Source organism: Seriola aureovittata, chromosome 7, assembly GCF_021018895.1.
Source record: "Seriola aureovittata isolate HTS-2021-v1 ecotype China chromosome 7, ASM2101889v1, whole genome shotgun sequence".
NCBI classification, from domain to species: Eukaryota; Metazoa; Chordata; class Actinopteri; order Carangiformes; family Carangidae; genus Seriola; species Seriola aureovittata.
In genome coordinates, this window is record NC_079370.1 from 1,486,521 (window position 1) to 1,505,474 (window position 18,954).

At 40.5% G+C, this 18,954-nt stretch overlaps 1 protein-coding gene across 1 annotated transcript in view; it reads left to right on the top strand.

The window, feature by feature from the left end:
• LOC130172036 (inactive phospholipase C-like protein 2) overlaps positions 1 to 12,756 on the top strand; it is a 36,684-nt gene extending 23,928 nt beyond the window's left edge. Inside the window, exons 4-6 of the mRNA XM_056380441.1 lie at positions 426 to 501; positions 5,484 to 5,593; positions 8,986 to 12,756. Of these exons, the coding sequence (XP_056236416.1) occupies positions 426 to 501; positions 5,484 to 5,593; positions 8,986 to 9,189 (390 nt within the window). The 3' untranslated portion in view covers positions 9,190 to 12,756. The remainder of the gene's footprint in view (positions 1 to 425; positions 502 to 5,483; positions 5,594 to 8,985) is intronic.
• Positions 12,757 to 18,954: the final 6,198 nt, after the last annotated feature.

Genomic DNA, 18,954 nt, shown 5'->3' on the forward strand with positions numbered 1-18,954 from the left:
CTTAGCATCTTTCAAAGCTGCAATTTCACAGATAACACGGTTCGAAATGACTCACATGTTACTCCCATCGTAATCAAATGACCTTCGTTATCTGCCTCTTCTCTTGAACAGGTGCTTTCTACACCAAGCATCAGTATTGACATCTATATTTTTGTCCTGCAGATAAATCTCTAATCTTCTTTTTTTTTTTATGTTACTTTTAATAAACACCCCAATAGCTGGTATCTTCTTCCGTCTAATTTTGGCTTTCAAAAATGCAATGAAGTGACCTCGCCCACTGCCATGCCTGTAATAACAGCTTGTTCTTCAGAGCCCTCCCTGGACAGAAACACCCGGCCACCAGACGGCTGCTTTATTGTGGAGTGCCAGTTTTTCTGATGTGGAAAATAAATGCAAATGTGAACAATATGCATGTCTCCTTTCAGGTGATCCAGACCAGCAAGACTCTCCTGGAGAACTCTGAGGGGGTGTATGAGCGAATTCTTCAAACACAGAAAGCAGGTAAGAGAGGGTCAGATGGCTAAAAGGGAAGAACGATAAAAGCCTGTGAGTCCCGACGCTGCTATCGAGCCCCTGAACGTTCGCCATCTCTCTGAAGGCACAGAACAGAGATTCATCAATATGAGATTCAGTAGAACCGATTATACTTTGCTTATTTGCACAAGTGGAATTACCATTTGATTCATGTGATCCAGCTTTGAAAAGCTGCGGTTCAGACAGAGGTGTTTAATTCACCCCAGTAACAGCCTCTGCTTTATTCTAATTACAAGGTTTGGATCAAGGTTCACAGATACGAGTGAACCGGAGAAACTGGCAACATCAAAGCTAACAGATGGCAGTCGTCTATAGTTCCTCTCCACGAGACGCGCCATACCAGCTAGACCTTCATATGTGTATTTATTTGTGTTTATCCAGGCCTGGCTTTCTCGCCTGCTGTAGCATGTTGACTTTAATGTGGCCAGGGGTAAAGTTAATCCATTCAGCTCGTCTGGGGAGCACAGTTTGAGTGGCAGCTCATCAGTGCAGGCTCTGCAGGATTTAAGAATATGCACACACACACACACACACACACGGTCAGTTTTTCTTTTTCAGCGACAACACTTGTTTTATGAAACGTCTTGCAGTCTACCAGACATACAGGTAAAAGCTGTTAATGAGGAGCAACTCAATTTTGACATTGATATGCCTCATAATGCACTTTGTGCCAATGAATTCCATCTAAGTAACACAGGAAGCTAATCTATCACAGAGGAAGGCTGCTGGAGGCGCTAAGTGAGAGTGGAAGGGAGCAAAGATGGACCATCATTACCACAGCTCAGTTTTATTGGTTTCCAGATGGATGATTTATAAAATATTCATTGTCTATTGTCTTGGCACATCAGAGAGGAGTGGGACAGTGTCTTTTAATCACAGGCTTGCTGCCGTTTTTTTTTTTTTTGGTTGACCGCCTTTCAGCCCTTAACAATTACCAATTAGTGGGATGAAGGTGTGTTTGAACTTGTGCTATTTAAAACGGCCACTGTAACCGGGGAGTGAGTTGTGTCTGAGCTCCTCAGTCATAATGACCCCATTTCATCTGTAGAACTGTCATCATCATCTTTCTTATTCTATTTTCAAGGCCACTGGCTATTTTGAGAACGGTTCACAGTATGAAATTATTTAAAGTATGTACAGTTTGTAAATGTGCTGGTTCAACACATTAATATTACAGTGTTTGTTTTAGAGAGTACATGTCCAAGTGTGCATTATTGTGCTGCCCCTGTTGTACCTGTTCATCTTCCATGGAACATAAATCACTCTTTTGAAATATTTCAAAGTATGTAAGACTGAAGGAAATGACATCATTAGATCTTTATCTTAAGAAAATGACATTTCATTATCAGTGAAGTTCTGTTCTGGGGCAGATGACACTAATGATTTCATGTGTAGTGCACTTGATAAATGCTTTGACAGAGTGATTCATTCCTTTATATGAAACAATAGTCAACACAGAAGTGAACATGTTCAAGCAGACCAAACTTTTTAAAGCTTCCTCAGAAGCTTTGTGGGGCTTTTGGTCTCAAAGCTCTTTCATATATGATTATCTGAAATCAGCTGGAAGAAAATCAGCAGCCAACAATTGCAAAGTAGGACACAACAGATGGCAAACTGATGAACTTCCACATTGATTTATTTTCCATCCTGAACTGACATATTTTTATCCCAGTGGTGTGTGTGTGTGTGTGTGCATGTGGGTGCACTCGTGTGCATGTTTGTATTTGAATGTGTGCATGCGATGTGGCTTCGTGCACTTGTCTGTTGTGTAGAAACTGGGTCAGTACAAACCCAAGTCCCTCTGTACAGAAGGCGGAACGCTCCAGCAGCAACAGCTATTAAAGTTGTGAATAATCCATCACATCAGCTCAGAAAAAAAAAATCCTCACAAAGGCAGCGTCAGTGAACAGTCAGGTGTTTGCAGCTCAAGTGTGTCACCTCCCTCCCCGACACTCACTTAGGTTCCAATTAGCATTCAGGGCATTGATGGCTGAACCTGTTGCAGACTAACAACATCAGTACAGAAGATATTCTTATATGTCGAGTGCAAAATGATGGTGCTCTGCTGTGCAGCGTGGAGTTACAGCGACACTGTGCAGAATATATAAATATAATATATTGTTAAAATACAATGTGGATTCCCTGAGACTAAACGATCTGTCGAGATATTTGTTCTTTGGCTTTGTTCATTCAGTGAGTGGAGAGGTTGAGTACAATACTTTATTATATATTTTTACTTAACTATTTCCATCATTGATTAATTGATTATTGTCTAGATTCATTTAGCATTTTACATTTTCCTGATGTTTTATAGAACCATGACAATATCCTGAAGTAAGTAACATTATTCATGTCTTGTTTTGTCCAACCAACAGTTCAAAACCCCCAAATATTCAGTCTATTCTGGTAATGTGAGATCGTTTTCTGCTCAACTTTGTTTCTACTTTTTAATCCCGTTTAGTGAAACACTAGAGGTGAAATGATTTGTAAAATAATTTGATTAGTTTTATTAGTCAAGCAGAAATGCCAGAAATTTACTTCACCTCATTCCAGCATCTCAGGTGTAAGGATTACCTGCTTTTCAGGGTCATATAATACACACAACCACATAAATTGAATATAATTTGGGTTCTAGACTGAGTTGCACAAAAGCAAACTACTGATGTCAAATTGGGCTCTGAGAGCTAGTGATGGGCCTTTCCTTCACAGATTTTTGACATGTCATTGAATAAATAATAACCATCAGATTAATTGATAATTGCAGCCCTAGTTGTTATAAATCAGTCATGGTTTGTCACGTCCCCTCAGTATTCAGTCTGATGAAGTGCTGGCATTCGGTGGTATGAGTAGATGTGATCATCTCTTGTTGAATAAGAATTATCAGTTATCAGTCCACTGAATAATTCAGGTCATGCTCCTCTGATCTGCCGCTCCATACTGTAGTCGTCTCATGCTGTGAGATGTGAGAGCGTCAGCCTGTACTGTACAGCTGCAGTCTTGCAGAATTTCCTCACAGAGATCAGAGTCTGAAATGCCTTGCTAAGAATGAGATTCCCTGTTTCTTGCCTGCCAGACTCCATAAAAATGTTGCTAGGCAACCTCTAGTGTGAGTTCGGTGTGTGTGTGTGTGTGTGTGTGTCAGTGATGGAGGAAGCTGTGCTCCTTCTTTAGCACAGTCATGGTTCACGTGCGCAGCAGCAGCTCTGTAGTCGCAGAACCGCGACCCCAAATTTAAGAGCAATACCTTTACATGTGGGTTAAAACACAGGAAATGTAAAAAATAAAAGTGTGTGTGATTTAGAAGCAGTGGTGTGGTGTGCGGGTCAAAGATGATGAACGCGTCAGATCTGTCAGTGAATTCTGACGGTTGTGTGAGGTTATATCCTCGCCTGAGGTTTCTTGCCAGACTTATATCCACAGCTGAGAGGCTACACAACAGCCCAACCCCACACCTATTATGGTGATTTCACACGAAGGGGGTCTCTCTCTCGCGTGCACACCATGTTTCCATGGCAACAGCACCAACAGGGGCCAGGACCGACTCTAGCTGATATCAGAGCCTGAAGCAGAAAAGTGTGTGTTCTCGGTGGTTCCCAGTGCACAAGTGCACTACGCAGTTACAGGCTTTGTGCGTAGCAGGAACTCTGCTGTATCTCTCTTTGGTTTATTTACCTCACAGGCGAAGGTTGCCTGTTGCTGCAGTGTCACTGCTGCACTATAAAGTACATTGAACATTAAACATGCCCTCACTCAGGCTCAGTCATGCAAAGGGGCGGAAAAAAAAGAAAGGGGGAGGAAAAGAGGAGGTGGGAAACCTCCTCAGGAGACAAATCCGTCCTCTGTTCGATGCCTTGATGCTAATCCACAGTGAAAGAACGTCATGTCTGTCTGCTTCTCTCTCTGTTTCCGAGGCTCTTTCTTCTTCCTCTCATCCTGCCTCACTGCTTCCTTCAACTCTGCTTTTTTTCTTGCACTTATCTTGCCTTTTTGCTTTTTCTCTCTCTCCATTTCTTTTTTCACCAGTTCACCAGGTTTTGCCCACGCTTGTCCCCTGTCATCCCATCAGCACCTCGTTGGGATGTGCCGCTGTGCTTTACCTTCCACTTACTAACATTTCACTGCAGGATATAGATTTCAAATTTATGAAGTGACACAAGGCGTTGCAGAAGGAGGGCACACGCTCAACAGACCGTTGCCGGTTGACAGCGACAGACAACACAATGAAAATTAATGCAACGCTGTTTGGATTGTAAAAACAAATAGGGAACCTTTATTCACACTACTTCTTTTATTAATTTACAATTTTTTGCTTGAAAAATTATTTCAATGATTGTTTATCCAAACAGTTGCCGATCTGTTCGTCGACAAAAAGATTAATTGACTTATCGTTGCAGAGATAAACATTCTTAGCTATCAAATAACCGACGCTTGCTGTAAAACACATGCTCAATCTTGTCACATTTTCTCTTCTATCAAAGATTTTCTTTCAACCAAATCCGCTTTCCACAAAATAATGAGAGATATCATCATTTTAATGGCAGACGCTGGTGGTTATCACTTCCTCACATCTTAAATCTCATTCTCAGCTTAAATTTGTTGAGAAATGTGCACCTGATGTCTGTTTTCCAGACCTGACATACAGTGAACCTGCAACAGCAGCAACTGTAAACCATTATCACTCTGCAGATGTACAGTAAGGAGAGAGGAATCCTCCTCCACAGCTGGCAAGTCTCCGTACTTCCACATACTCAACCCTTCTGCTGCAGCAGGAGACTGTGAAATGTTGGCTGTGCGTGCCAAGGTTTGCTTTGCTCTAATGTGTTTCCTCACAGCAACAACAGGCCTAGCACCCAGTCACCTCACAGCTGCTCTTCTGTTTCACAAACCACCGTGAATTCCAGCCATGAAGACTGACTCAACACTTGTTCCCCTGTCTCTTTCTCTCTCAGCGATGGAATTTCACGAGAACCTCCACGACTTGGCCACGAAGGAGGGGTTGAAGGGCAGGAAGCTGCACAAGGCAGTGGAGAGCTTCACGTGGAACATCACCATACTGAAGGTGAGATTTCCAGTCACACCAGGCGGTGCACTACTGACTACTCTGACATGTAACAGTTTATTTTCGCATCCAGTTGTATTCTGAAATGTGTTACTCCTCATATTCCTGCAACACAATGAAATGCTCGGGGTCGTGGCCTTGGGGAGTTTTTCCTCATAAACATTATTCTTCTTATTATGTGACAGCTTCTATTGGAGCTGTACAATAGACTGGTTTCCAACTGCAGTTGTCATTATACTGGAAAACAGACATAATGACTGAGAGCTTATGGGAAATTCAGAGTTTCTATCCGTGATCCCTTTTGGTGATAAATGATACTTGTTGAATCCTGTACTGACAAAGTTTCTTAAGAGTGAATCAGACTGAGTTTCGGTTTTTATTTTACTTCTCTGGTTCAGTATTACATTGTGTTGTTGTTAATTGATTGCTTGTTGAGACAGGGAGGTATTTTGTGTTGTTTTTGCTTTATTTCCAGTCATTGTGGAAGTGGCAGTTGTTGTTGTTTGGATCAGTTAAAATTCTTTCACACTGATTAAAGAATTATCAGTTTAGGTGAGAGTTGTTTCTGTAAGTCAGCTTACACAGGGTATCTGCAGGTCATGGAGTCTGAAAACATTTTATCTTGCCTGCTATAGTTAGTAATGTTATTTATAAAATGCTTTTGCATCTGACTCCAGGCTGTTGGAAGGCGTTACACACCTATAAAATACAAGTGGGATTGTTGCGATCATGCACACAAGACGCTGTTTAATCCTTTTTCATCAGAACTCTGTTGCTACAGCAGCTGAGAAGAAGCTCATCATGTTTTAATGGGCAAGTGTTGATTTTAGACAAAACTTAAATTAATCATTCACCCATCCATTTTCTGCTACTTATGCAGGTCCAGGTCATTTTACTTTGATTAATTATATCATTAAATATGCCTGTTGTGATACAATGATAGATAAACCTCATCCCTTATTTCCATCATACTTTTATTTTAGCTGGTACGATCATTAATCAATGATTAGAGCTGCAACTAATGACTATTTTCTTAATGATTAATTGTTTTGTCTGAAAAACGTTTTCTTTAAAAGTGAATAATACCTGTTCCCAAAGGTCATGTCTTGTTTTATCCGACCAACATCAAAAATCCAGAGATATTCAGGTTGCTATCATATAAAACATAAAAACGCATCAAAACTTCACATTTGAGAAGCTGGAACCAGCAAAAAAAAAAAAGAAATTACTCAAAATGATTAGTTGCTGATTAATTTTGTGTCGATTGATTAATTGTTGCAGCTCATTTTGTCATCAATTTCAAAAATGAAATTTTGTAGAACAAGTACATAAACTGCTCCAATAATACTGACGCACCACTCAGGCCTAGTTTCTGTAATCACAGCGAATTGATATTGATAACAGGACGAACGAAGACGAGCTTCTGTGTAACAGGTTAACTCTGAAACCGTGTCTGATGAAACAGAGATTTGCATGCTGGAGGTAATATTACAGCTAGCTGAAGTTTTTGCTTGCACCAGTGTTTAGGGAGTCACTTGTCTACCCAGTCTAAGCCTCTCTGCACTTCATGTACTTACCATGCCTTTCATTTCAACCTCCGCTGCCAGCACAAGGGATAATTATTGATGAATGACCTTCTGCATATTTATTTGTGGTATTTGCACGTGTTAATTAAGATTACATCATGATCTCGGCTATAATTTATCCCCTGGAAATTGAGTTGAGTCTGGTGAGTGTGTGTAAATCACTGTGTCCTGTGTTTTCTGTCCATGTTCTATCCGGGGCTCCACTTGTGTCTATCTGACTACTTAAGCAGACTTGAGATTTTTGATGATCATTAAAAGTACGTCAAGTTATCGACTTAAGCTCTTGAAGATTAAAAATGGATACTATCCAACAAAGCTCTAAACTCAGTACAAAAACTTCTCTAAAGCTCCTCCTCAGAGGTGGAATATTTAATATTTCTGGGTTCATTTAGCTGGTAAAGTGGCTTATGGCTTTTGACAGACATGACAGGACCTTTACAGGAATAGCCAAAATGCCTGTGTGACCTTTGTAAGTGCGAGAGATGGTCTCACTATTAAATCCCCTCATAAACTTTTAGATTCTGTTGCCTATTTTCTAACATCTGACAGTGCAGAAGCATATGATGATGACAGGATGTTGAGACTCGGATGATTGATGCCAAGTGTTTTTCTTGATATTCCTACCATGTCACTCATGCAGCTGGCAAAGGTGAAAATATTAGGGGGGGGGGGGCTGCTGGTCTGATAATTATTGTGGTTGTATGAGGGTATTTATTCCCTCCTCACTTTCTCTTTAAAATAACCTTTATAGACTGACCGTACATGAGAACAATCTCCCCAGTTCCTCTTTTATCTCTATTACTAAAGGGTATGATCACATGTGTTGTGTCTAATAACAACAGTCAGGTGGCCATCATTACTGTGGTTCATTTTAGTTGATCTAAATTTAATATTTCTGCTTTGTGTTTCCTTGTTGTTGCAGTGGAGGGACAGTAACACAAGAGGGTCTTTGGTACTTAAAGACTCACTTTGAGCTCGTCAACTAAAGAGGATATTTCCAAAGCTGACGTTATCATCAGCTTAAGTTTTCTGTTCCGCGTTACTCATACTGAAATGCCTTTAACAAGGGATCCTTTTAGTGTGATTACAGTTTGCACAACCTGTTTCAGTGCTCACATGGCCACCTGACAATGTTTATTTTCTTTACAGAAGAGGAAGAGATGAAAATTAAATGATCAGTTTATTACAGTGCTTAAAATGCACATTTAATCTCTCTATATTTAGCCTTGAACTGTTGTGACCATTATGTTAATGTGATAGCATTTAATTCAGACTTGTGCTGCTACTAAGAATTCTGCAGTGAGTTTTATGTAAAAATGACTCAGGTGCTGATACAGACATCAGACAGATGTCAAATTACCATCCTTTTTACATGACGAGGTTTATGTTTGAAAGGGGTTTAAACACATTTCTTACAACTTTGCCATGTTATTTGCAGGTCTTGAATTCAGCTCCCTCAAAAAAAGCCATAGAAAGTTTCATTTACAAATGAATATTGAAAATGTTTTGTATGTGGTGGGTTACACATGTATAAATTATAAGTGACATTGCTGTGACAATTGATTGTGCTTTTTGATATTTTTTTGGTGTTATTATTCATTATTAATTTGTTGTTGTTATTATTATTATTATTATTATTAGGACTGCTAGCCACAGTAGCTAGGAGCCCACTGGTTAATCTACTCATCATTCATACTGGTTTTGTCTTTGACTGATAAAACTGCATGAAAAGTCCAAACCCTGTCTTGCCTTCATGGCTCCTGTACTATGCTGCTCTGACACCTTGGTCTGTCTTTACCCCCTCAGGGCCAGGCAGACTTATTGAAGCACGCCAGGAGTGAAGTCCAGGAGAACCTCAAGCAGATCCACTATGCTGTGCTCACCTGTAACCTGAGTAAAGGCGGAGCAGCGGGCAGCTCCTCCGGCTCCGAGTCCAAGAGCAGACGCAGCCTCGAGGCCATTCCCGAGAAGGCCACTGCTGAGGAGGAGCTCACTGACGAGGACAACTAAAGACCCACAGTCCTGCTCCGGTACTCTCCTGGCGCCCACGTTCAGACCTCTACTCTGTTCCTGCCTCCTGAGCTCAAAACCCAAAGCTCCCTCTCTCTTTACTCTGGCATCATCGCTCTACACACACACACCAGTGTTTTTCCACATTCCATCAAGTACATTCCTGTATCCCAAGCACAGCTGTAACCTCTTAGAGACTTCTGCCTTGTAATCATCAATAAAATGCCACCACTACGCGAAGACACAAATCCTACCCAAGTTCAGATCACAGAAGGTCTCAGCTGAAGTTTTTGGAAAATGACTGTCATTATTTCTAAGTCTTTAAATGTCCAGGCGTTGTACTGAAGGCTGGAAAAGTGTGCAAGTGTCTTTGTAAACATTTGCTGAGCATCTGATGCTGCCGAACCGTGACGGGTACCAGTTATATAAATGCTGAATCCGAGCATCCAGCAAAAACAACCTTTGTGCTTAAAAGGAGAAGAAGTAACAAAAGCAGAAGTTTTCTGCCAAACATAAATCACCCTGATAATGTTTCCACTCATAAAACTCAAATCTCCTCATCTGCACTACCAGAGGTTCACTGTCCTCCATTCTTCTGTCTGACCCTGTTTCTCATTTCCTGGGTGAGCTGGGAAGGTCTAGTGAACTACCAGCCACGTGACTCATGAAGACATTACTACTGTTCAGAAACGGTGCACTTCTACTCAGCGGATAGGGGTGCTACCTGACGAGACAAAAGAGAAAAACAGCCCTTGGATTGTTGTACGAGATTTCTTAAAGCACAATTTTCTGGAGCTATGAATGTAACAGGACAGAGGAAGCGAGCGGGACGAGAAGAAAACGGAAGAAGTCAACGAAGAAGAAAACGTAACGAGAGTAAAGAGTTGTTTACAATACTGAACTTGTCCATGTTCTTGTCTGCCAAAATAGTATAATATACTATGTATATATGGAATTTCCTGTTACCTTTTTTCTGCAGAGTGCATCATTTTATTATTGTATACTTGGAAATATGAGATTTATTTTATAAAAGATATATGAACATGTCAGTGGAAAAACAAAAATTTTATTTGTCTGTAGATATCTGATGAGGGTTTGTCACTGAAACGGACAGTTGCGACACGTCGAGACAGAAGGACAGATAAGAGAATGTATTCATACTGTTTGTTTGGTGCAAACAACAACAACAACAAAAACAGCGTCTCAAAAATCACAACCAGCAACTGCATGAGAAGGAACCACAACTGGATGTTCATAACATGCACTCAAAAACAGTTTGGACGTTGACACATTTTCATATTTTAGCATTAGATTTGGAAGTATACGAGGCCTTTACTTTTAGGGCATGGTCCTCCCATTTCAGAGAGTTAAAAGAGCATTAACTTTATGTTGTATTCTACCAAGTGTTTTTCCAAAAACTCATTTCACTGTTACTTTAAAAAGTCTGCAGCCCATATAAAAGAGCCAGATATTTGATGACTTTTTATTTTTCCATGTGTGCTCCCAACCAGCTCCACTGTAGTTTTAAAACACCCTGATGAGAAATCAGCTCTGGCTGGTTTGAAAACTCATTGCTTTGTTTATTTCTAATCATTTGTTTCCGTCGTCTTCCTGAGCAGAATCATTGAGTCCATCTCTCAGGAAACGTTATGCTGAATGGCAGACTTTAAATGGGAGGTCATGCACAAAAACAAAGACTATATCTTCATTTTAACTGTAAAAAGATGTTTCCCTGTCCAATAACTCACGGGCTTTTGTGTGTTTCATCTTGCAGAAATCATCCACATGCAGTGTTTTGAGATTATGTCTGAGGAACCACTGTGCAGGATTAGCTCATTACAGACAGACTGTCTGCCTGGCAAGTCCAATGAGTCACAACAAGAATTCAAACTCAGGTCTGGCATGATGGTTGAGAAGGATATGAACTTCAGAGTAATAATAGCTTCATAACCATTCCTGGTGACAGAGTAGTATTTGATCCACAATTAGCCTGTGATTTAATTGTGCCTCATTACTGCAAGCTAAAACCTACTGTAGCAAGTACAAAGCGAGAGGAGAGTTTTGTCCTTCAACACGCCTCTGGCTTGCTATTCATTTAATAGTCCACAACAGTGTCTCCAATTAAAAGGTCATACTAGAAACAATTCCCTTGCTTTCTAATTAGTGGACAAAGGATACTTGAACGGGACAAATATATGACAAGTTTGCCATCAGGGGCTGCAGGTACAGGTTATCAATTAATCTGTTGAATAGTTTCTCAATTACAGTAATCGCTTTGTCTACGAAACATCAACAAAAAAAACAACATTCAAAAGCACAAAGTGACACCTTCAACCCAAAAATATGAAATTCACTAAAATGCAAGACCAGGCAAAGCATCATGCTCTCACATCTGAGAACCTTTAACCATCAGATTTTTTTTTTTTGCCATTTTGCTCAAAAAACCACAGTGATGAATCAATGATAAATACCAGTTTATTGCAACTAGTGTTCACAGTCGTGTATTGTAGCTGCTTAAGCTAATGTTAACTTCAATCCCTAGAGGAGAGACAGGCCCAAACCACAGAGTCCAGATACAGAGATTTTAAAGTGTTAAGATTAGTTCATGCTTAAAACAATTTTACTGTGAGATTCACCAGCTGTCTGTCCTTTCCACTCAACAGCACAACAGTTTCTTTAGAGAAACACTCTCTTTCTTTTCAGCCCTCTAAGTTCCAGAGTGGTGTGTCTCCAGAAAGCAGAGGACAAATAAACCACAAATCAGCTAGAGCTTCTTTTTTCTTGTTTGCAAGTTCACAGAATTAATGTTATTTAACTAAAGCAAGTAAATCTGCCACCGACAGTTTTCATTATAGCTGGTGAAATATACAGTCGCCAACTTAAGCTTTCACCTGTTTCAGCTTGTTGAGACACTGTTATTTATGATAGTCATATCTAAAATGGAGGCTTTTGTAAGTAGAAAATTGCACTGTTTAAAACTGCTATTTTGATAATATAACAATTAACTGTTCAGACTTATAGAGAAGATGTAAACTAACTTGTAATTAAGAAAAAAAAAAAAGATCACAGACAAAAACTCTGTCACATCCTTAAAAAAAGTAATTTGGCATTATTACACTAACATCTTGCCTTTTTGTGGATTTTTTGGGGCATGTGCTTTACATTATTTTAGTCAAAATATTGATTACCAGCAATAAATCAATTATTGGAGCTTTCCAAACATGCAGGAATTCTTATTCTCCTGTCACCAGCTGGACTGTTAAATGAAGCTCAAACATTTTGTAAAATGTTCGTCTGCATCTCTTATTCCCCCCTCCAGTGCTCACGATGTTGTGCCCTCTGGTTTTAAAACCTGTCCACACCTCCTGCAGATCACATGACCAGTAACAAACAACCAACATTGTCTTCAGTGCTGTGCCAGTTGATGTATTTATAATTGAAAAGAAGATGAAAAAAAAATAAGCATTTCAACTGTATCATCTGTCACATCTCCTTATCTGTCAAGTCCAAGAGAAAAAAAAAAAAAAGAAAACAATAAAACCTCTGAATAAACAATGTTGGATAGACTGTGTGGCTGATGTGCTGTGTATGAATAAGTAATGTTGTTTTCCATCACTTTAATTCACAAATTCTGCTCCAGTCCTCCACAGTTACATCTGTGAAATCCCATCATCTGCCTCTCTTCCTGCGGCTCGTCAGCTCTCTGCTCCCTGCAGCAGCCCGGTCGATGCTCCACTCGGCCTCTACCCTCCAGCTCTCCTCCCTTCAGGTTGGACTGACCTCCCCGCTCCGGTCAGCACAACTGTTACTCCCTGTTTCCCCGCTGTAGGCCCATATGTTAAGTAATTCACATCCCACTCGCTCTTACTGAAAGAATAAGAAAATCACTGTTGTATAAGATGTCACTCTTGGGTCAAAGGAAAATCTCACGTATTTTTCTTCCCTTCCCTGCGGCTTTGACTGTTGCAGACCTGGATATTGGTTTCTAATCCAGCAATTAAAGCTCAGTCTCCTGCTGCTCTTATTCTAAGTCACTCTGAATTAAAACATCACAGCCAAGTGCCCGAAATGCAAAATATTACCCAAGATTAGTATCATATTCAAGGCAAAAAAATGTTTGCTGCACAACCACACGAGAATGTGATTCTTTTTTTTTTTTCAAGGACTGAGACACCTAAGTCCTGACTCTCCCAGCTGTTTCTCCAAAGCTAAAGCTGCACATATATCAGTATCGATCAGCTCCCTGCACATTGAGTGGAGCAGAAAGAGAGCCTGGGGAAATAAAGCTTCAGCCAGCTTCAAATGGATCTGCCTCCAGCACGTAAACACACACACAGACATGCACACACACACGCAGAGGTGACACGCAAAAGCGGGAACAGTTTTATGAACATGCCAGCTGTGGAGCTACTGGCCAACATTACGTTCAAGGCCCCTGACTGCAAATGCTTGACCATGATTTGACTTTAATCCAGACCTGGGAACAGTCGAGAGATTTGCTTGTGGATCCAAGATAATTGAATTTGTACTAAAAGAATAAAAAGTTTATGTAAGCCGCAACAGACCCAATTTATTTCCTTAAAAGCAATCACCCTAACGTTAACCTTTATGATCTCTCTTATCTCAGGTTAAAAGCCTACCTGTTGTATCGCTGACCGATAAGCTGTGCAAACATACACGCACAGGACACTTCCTGCCGCTCTCTCGCCTCAACACACGGCTCTGAAATCAGCTAAATGTGCGTGAGGAACATGTAAACTCACCAGAATGGTCCTCTAATGCACTCTTTAAGAGCGTTTTGATGAGCGTTAATGTGTAGCAGAATGTTGATGGTCAAATGGATTTTATTGGCCATAGGAGAGTTCGAATTGAGGGTTTCTGTTTGCACTTCTGAAGCCACAGATTGTTCCCATTGGGGATCATTAGACATTGTTCTGTAATGTCAGTGCAGCACGTTTTTTTTTTCCTGATGTTACTTAAGACAAACTTTATCTTTCTAACGAGCTGCTTGTCAACAGATCATTTTCTAACAGCTTAGAACTTGATTTATCCAAACACTGCTTGTGGCTAAAGTGCAGGTTTAGTTTAGTAAACTTGATGTGAGACGTGTGCTTTGTTCAACAGCTACATCACTGGAAATGTGACAGTGTAATAATAGAGGCTGATGTCAAAACATACGCCTCAATGTGTCAAACTTGGGTATTCTAACTCATAAGAAAGCAGACAGTATGATCCACTTGTAAAGGTTTGAGCTCTTAAACAGAGGAGTTTGCAAACAATAAGAGAGTCATTGTGGAGGGTTTCAACAGTAAACACTGTCTGGAATTAATGAGCAGCATCACAGACAGCAGACGAGGCCTCGCCGCCACTTTAAGGACTCGCACATTCCCAAGAGTGAGTAACAGCAGCGCGGTGAAGATGAATGGACGAACGGATGGATGCGTCTGGTCCAGAGTGTTGTGTTCAGACCTAAATCATCATGTGGGTGTTTACAGCGAACTGGTGGCACTCAAATGAGCTGTGCGAGAAATGTTTGGACAAGGTGTTAAAACAAAAGGCCGAGCGGCGCACGCTCTCAGCGAGGACGCTTTCTCTTAAGATCATCCAAGTGGATGTCTTTGTATTCTGTAGTAGCTCCACCGCTGGCAGGACGGTCTGTGTCACTGCTGCTGGTGTCGCTGCAGATCTCTGCAGCCAAACGGGGGGTTGGCACGCCGTGACAGCCTCCAGATACCTTGTACAGATGAGGCCCCAAATAGAGTAAAGGTCAGTGAATGCATCACACTAGACCTAAATTCCCTCCCTCTCTCTAACGCCCTGTTTTTTCTTCTTCCTCTCCTCTTCCTCATTCGTTCCTTCAGGTTATTGATCCATCCTCCGCTCTTTCCACTCAATGCACCGTTCTCATCTCAGATACGTGGCCTCTTATTTGGCCTCATCAGCCGGGAGTGAAGTGACATTTAAGCCCAGCAGTGGGTCCATGTGAGAGTGCACGGTGCTGTCAGTGACCTGTGAGGCGAGCCTGTGGGGTATATCATCAAAATAATGCAAAATGATGGCAAAGGCTAAATTTACCTGCGGTAAAAGGTTCAGGCAGTTTTTAATTCCTTTGGTTAACACAAAGAAACTGCAAAGAGGTTAAGAGACATTTTTTGTCTTTTCGTTTATAAAATACTGACAGACAATTTTCAAGAAACTAAGGTGGCACCTTGAAATTCCTCATTTCATCCAACCATCAGTCCAAAACCCAAAGAAACTCAGTTTGGGCTCCCTTGGACAAATTCCATATTTTGTGGGTATTTCAAGTGAAAACTAAATTAAACAGTAATTGAGACATGAGCAAAAGGCATGACTGTACTTAACACTGAGAACTTCATTAACTCTTTAGGTCTTAATCGACTTGTTACGACTTGTAATCGACTTGTCATTAGGAGCCATCAGCTGATGATTCCAGATAAATGATAAATTCTCTGACTCTTAAAACCCTGTAACATTCAACAACCATGAGCTCCTCTGAGCGACTCACTGAGGGATCAGAGAATAAAGCTAACTGATGCCTCCAAAGAACGGCAGGGGAGGCTATAAAAAGAATATTAAAGCGCTTCCAGCTTGAAATTTCCACTTTCTGAAATGTCAAGCTTTGGACGTCAAGACAGAATCTGGTAGACCAAGAAAACCCTACAGACAAAACTCCACATCTCCTGGGCAGAAAGGCAAAGCAAAATCCCATATGACTGCAAAGGAGCAGCGGGAAGGTTTAGCTGATGGGTCTCAGAAGGAAACTTTACCTGTAACCTCATCACAAAAGTCCACAAAGTAGAAGTCTGCAGAGCAACATCTGGATAAGCCAGAGTCGTTTTGGAAACAAGTGCTGTGAAGTCAACGAAGCTGAAACGTCGCTCTGGTCACAATCACCAAAGGTGCATTTAGAGAAAACAAAGAAGCAGCATTTGACGAAAAGAGTGTCAACTGTTATTGCTATTCTGCTTCAGGGTTGTGTGGCAGGAAACACTGCACAGATATGCACTAAAAATATCAGCGAATTCTGGACTCAAAGTCAGTGAGTCAACAAACTGAAGCTGGAAAGAGGCCGGCTCCTACAACAGGAAGATGATCCAAAGCAAACCATCCTGCACTTGTAGTACCGACTTTAACACTTTATCAGTGAACATCTTAAACATGCTGTGTGTGCGATAGCCTAAAAATATCTCAGAGCTTGATGTGATTTGCAGGAAGAGTGGATGAAGAGTCCTACTTCAAAAATAGAAAGACTCCACAAAAAGTCTTTCAAGCGGCAAAGGAGGGGTGACTACGCAGTCTCAACTTTTTTTTACATGCATATGTATGCATGCATTAAAATGAGCTGTTGAATAACAGCTCATTTTAATATCTGTCTGTTCTTTACTTCAAAAATCAACAATATGGAATTTGCCCTGGGGTGGCCAAACTTGTACACCACAAACTGTTTACCACGAAAAAAAAAAAACAGCAACTCTGACATTTCAGAAGCTGAAATCAGAAAATGTTTATCATTGTTTCTTAAAAAAACGCCTCAAACGATTAAGCGATTATCAAAACTGCTGTTAAAATAAGTAAATAGATAATATTATATCATTGTGAAGAGAATTTAGTAGCTTCAGCTGCCACGTGCTATAGTGGATTTTTAGTCCAAGGCTGTTCGTGGTTTATTATCTCGTTGTTCTGCAACTACAGGAAATTATCCCCAAACAGACGTATAGTCACATGTGATGTCCAGCACTTCATCACTGTTCATGCACAACACAAAGAACAGAGGGCAAACTGTGGTGTGGATGATGACTTACTACTCCCACCAGGGGTGGTATCTAAACACAAACACAGTTCCCTTTTAATGAGCTGAGGTTTCATTGTTTTTTTAGTTTGATTTTCTGATTGTGATATGTGTGAAATCACCCATGAAGAGAAGGGAAGATGGCTGAACAGCTGACAAGACCCATCATGCTTAACTAAGGCTACAGACACCTTGATTAAATTAGTTTTGATTGTTTTAGCCCACAACTGTTTTACACAAAATATGATCACATTACACTGAATGGGTTTAGTATTATTTCTAACAAACCTCCAGATTTAAAATCAAAGAGGACCTTTAATCCACAAACACTTACAAAAGCCAGTGTCTTTAGAAAGGTTTGTCTATCTGTGAGTAACAGAGACCATTTAAACAGAAAATAACCTTTACTGACCTCTATTGGCGAACAAATCATCATCAATACACACTTCCTACACACGTCTCTGCAACAGCTCTCCACCCCATCAATGTTGATATAAACAGCAAAAGCAATATTGTTAGAACTGCAATGATTAGTCGATTAATCAATTCATAATTCAAGTCATGCTTCAAACAAAATCCCCCCCAAAAAAGTCTCAAATATTAATATCTCTATTTTGCTTTTCTCTGTTTTATATTTGTATAAACTGAATATCTTTGGGTTTTTGGACAGTTGGTCTGAAGCAACACGACATCTGAAGCCCTCACTATGGACTCAGACCATGGGATGGATATTTTTTACTATTTTTTTGACATTTTATAAACTAAATGATTGCCTGAGGAAATAATCAGGTAATTATTTGGTAATAAAAATAATTATATGTGGCAGCTCTAAATATTTCCTAACAAGTATGACTGCACCGGTTAAAAGATCAGAATTATTATAATATTTATAAAAACTATAACAGTAGTGCAGCTTCGTCATGTAGCGTTAGTCAAACAAAAGATGACAGTGGGAAGCGAAGGTTTTACTCTGCAACGAAATGCAGACCAGAATACATCTCCAACGTCTTCTGCAGATACACTATATTCATCATTAGTTATGGGGGGACAAAAATCCCTAGAAGAAGATACGAAACCAGCCAAGGCACTTGAAAATCACTGCATACTTCTACATCTCTACTTGTTTCTGTGCCTTCTGCTCAAAAATCTCCTCGCCTCCAGGCATCCAGGCCTGATGTACATCAATAACACACTGTGGAAGCGGAGTTACCTTTTCCACCCTTCATATCTTTTCTTAGTGAATATTTCATGCTCTGCTAGTCACTAAACTGCCTGTCCCAGGGCGCCGTCTTTCCCCTTCGTGGAACGCAAGTGGTTGCTCTTCAGCAGCACTTAGTGTCTTTGCCGCAGATTGAGCGTTGCCATGATCATGACCGAGTCATGAGCCCCACGGCGCAGTTAAAGGAGAGACAGAGGAGGCATATACAAGAAGTGTTCAGAGGAGCTTCACTAAACGCAGACATGCTCTCAGGCCTCGTCTTAAGGCTGAAAGACAGGCCTTTTCTTTCAGAGGCAGAGAGGAATGTCTCAAAAATTGGGCAGTTGCCGTGGATAATACAGCAGCCATTTGACACCGTTAGCTTCAGTTGGAAGGATGAGATACTGTTTGGCGTGCTTATCTCAAGAGATGCTTAATGGAAGGAAAATTTATATCACCAATAGCCAGGGCACTCTGTTTTATAAGTTGCCTTGTTAAACCGTGAAGTGTTTTATGTCCTTAAGCAAAACGTTTTAGTCTTAATGTTGTCGAAGGGACGTTGGACAGGTTCAGTCTGACCAACCAATGTTTCACACTGTCAATACCAAATCAACAGTTGGTTTCATATTTATCCGCCAATGTTTTATGGTTTTAATACTTTTTGGTTATAGCTATGGTCTTTGGACGGGCATTCAGCGGTCAAACTGAAATTTCATGAATTTTAGATACTCCAAAAACCATTTGCAACACGTGATTC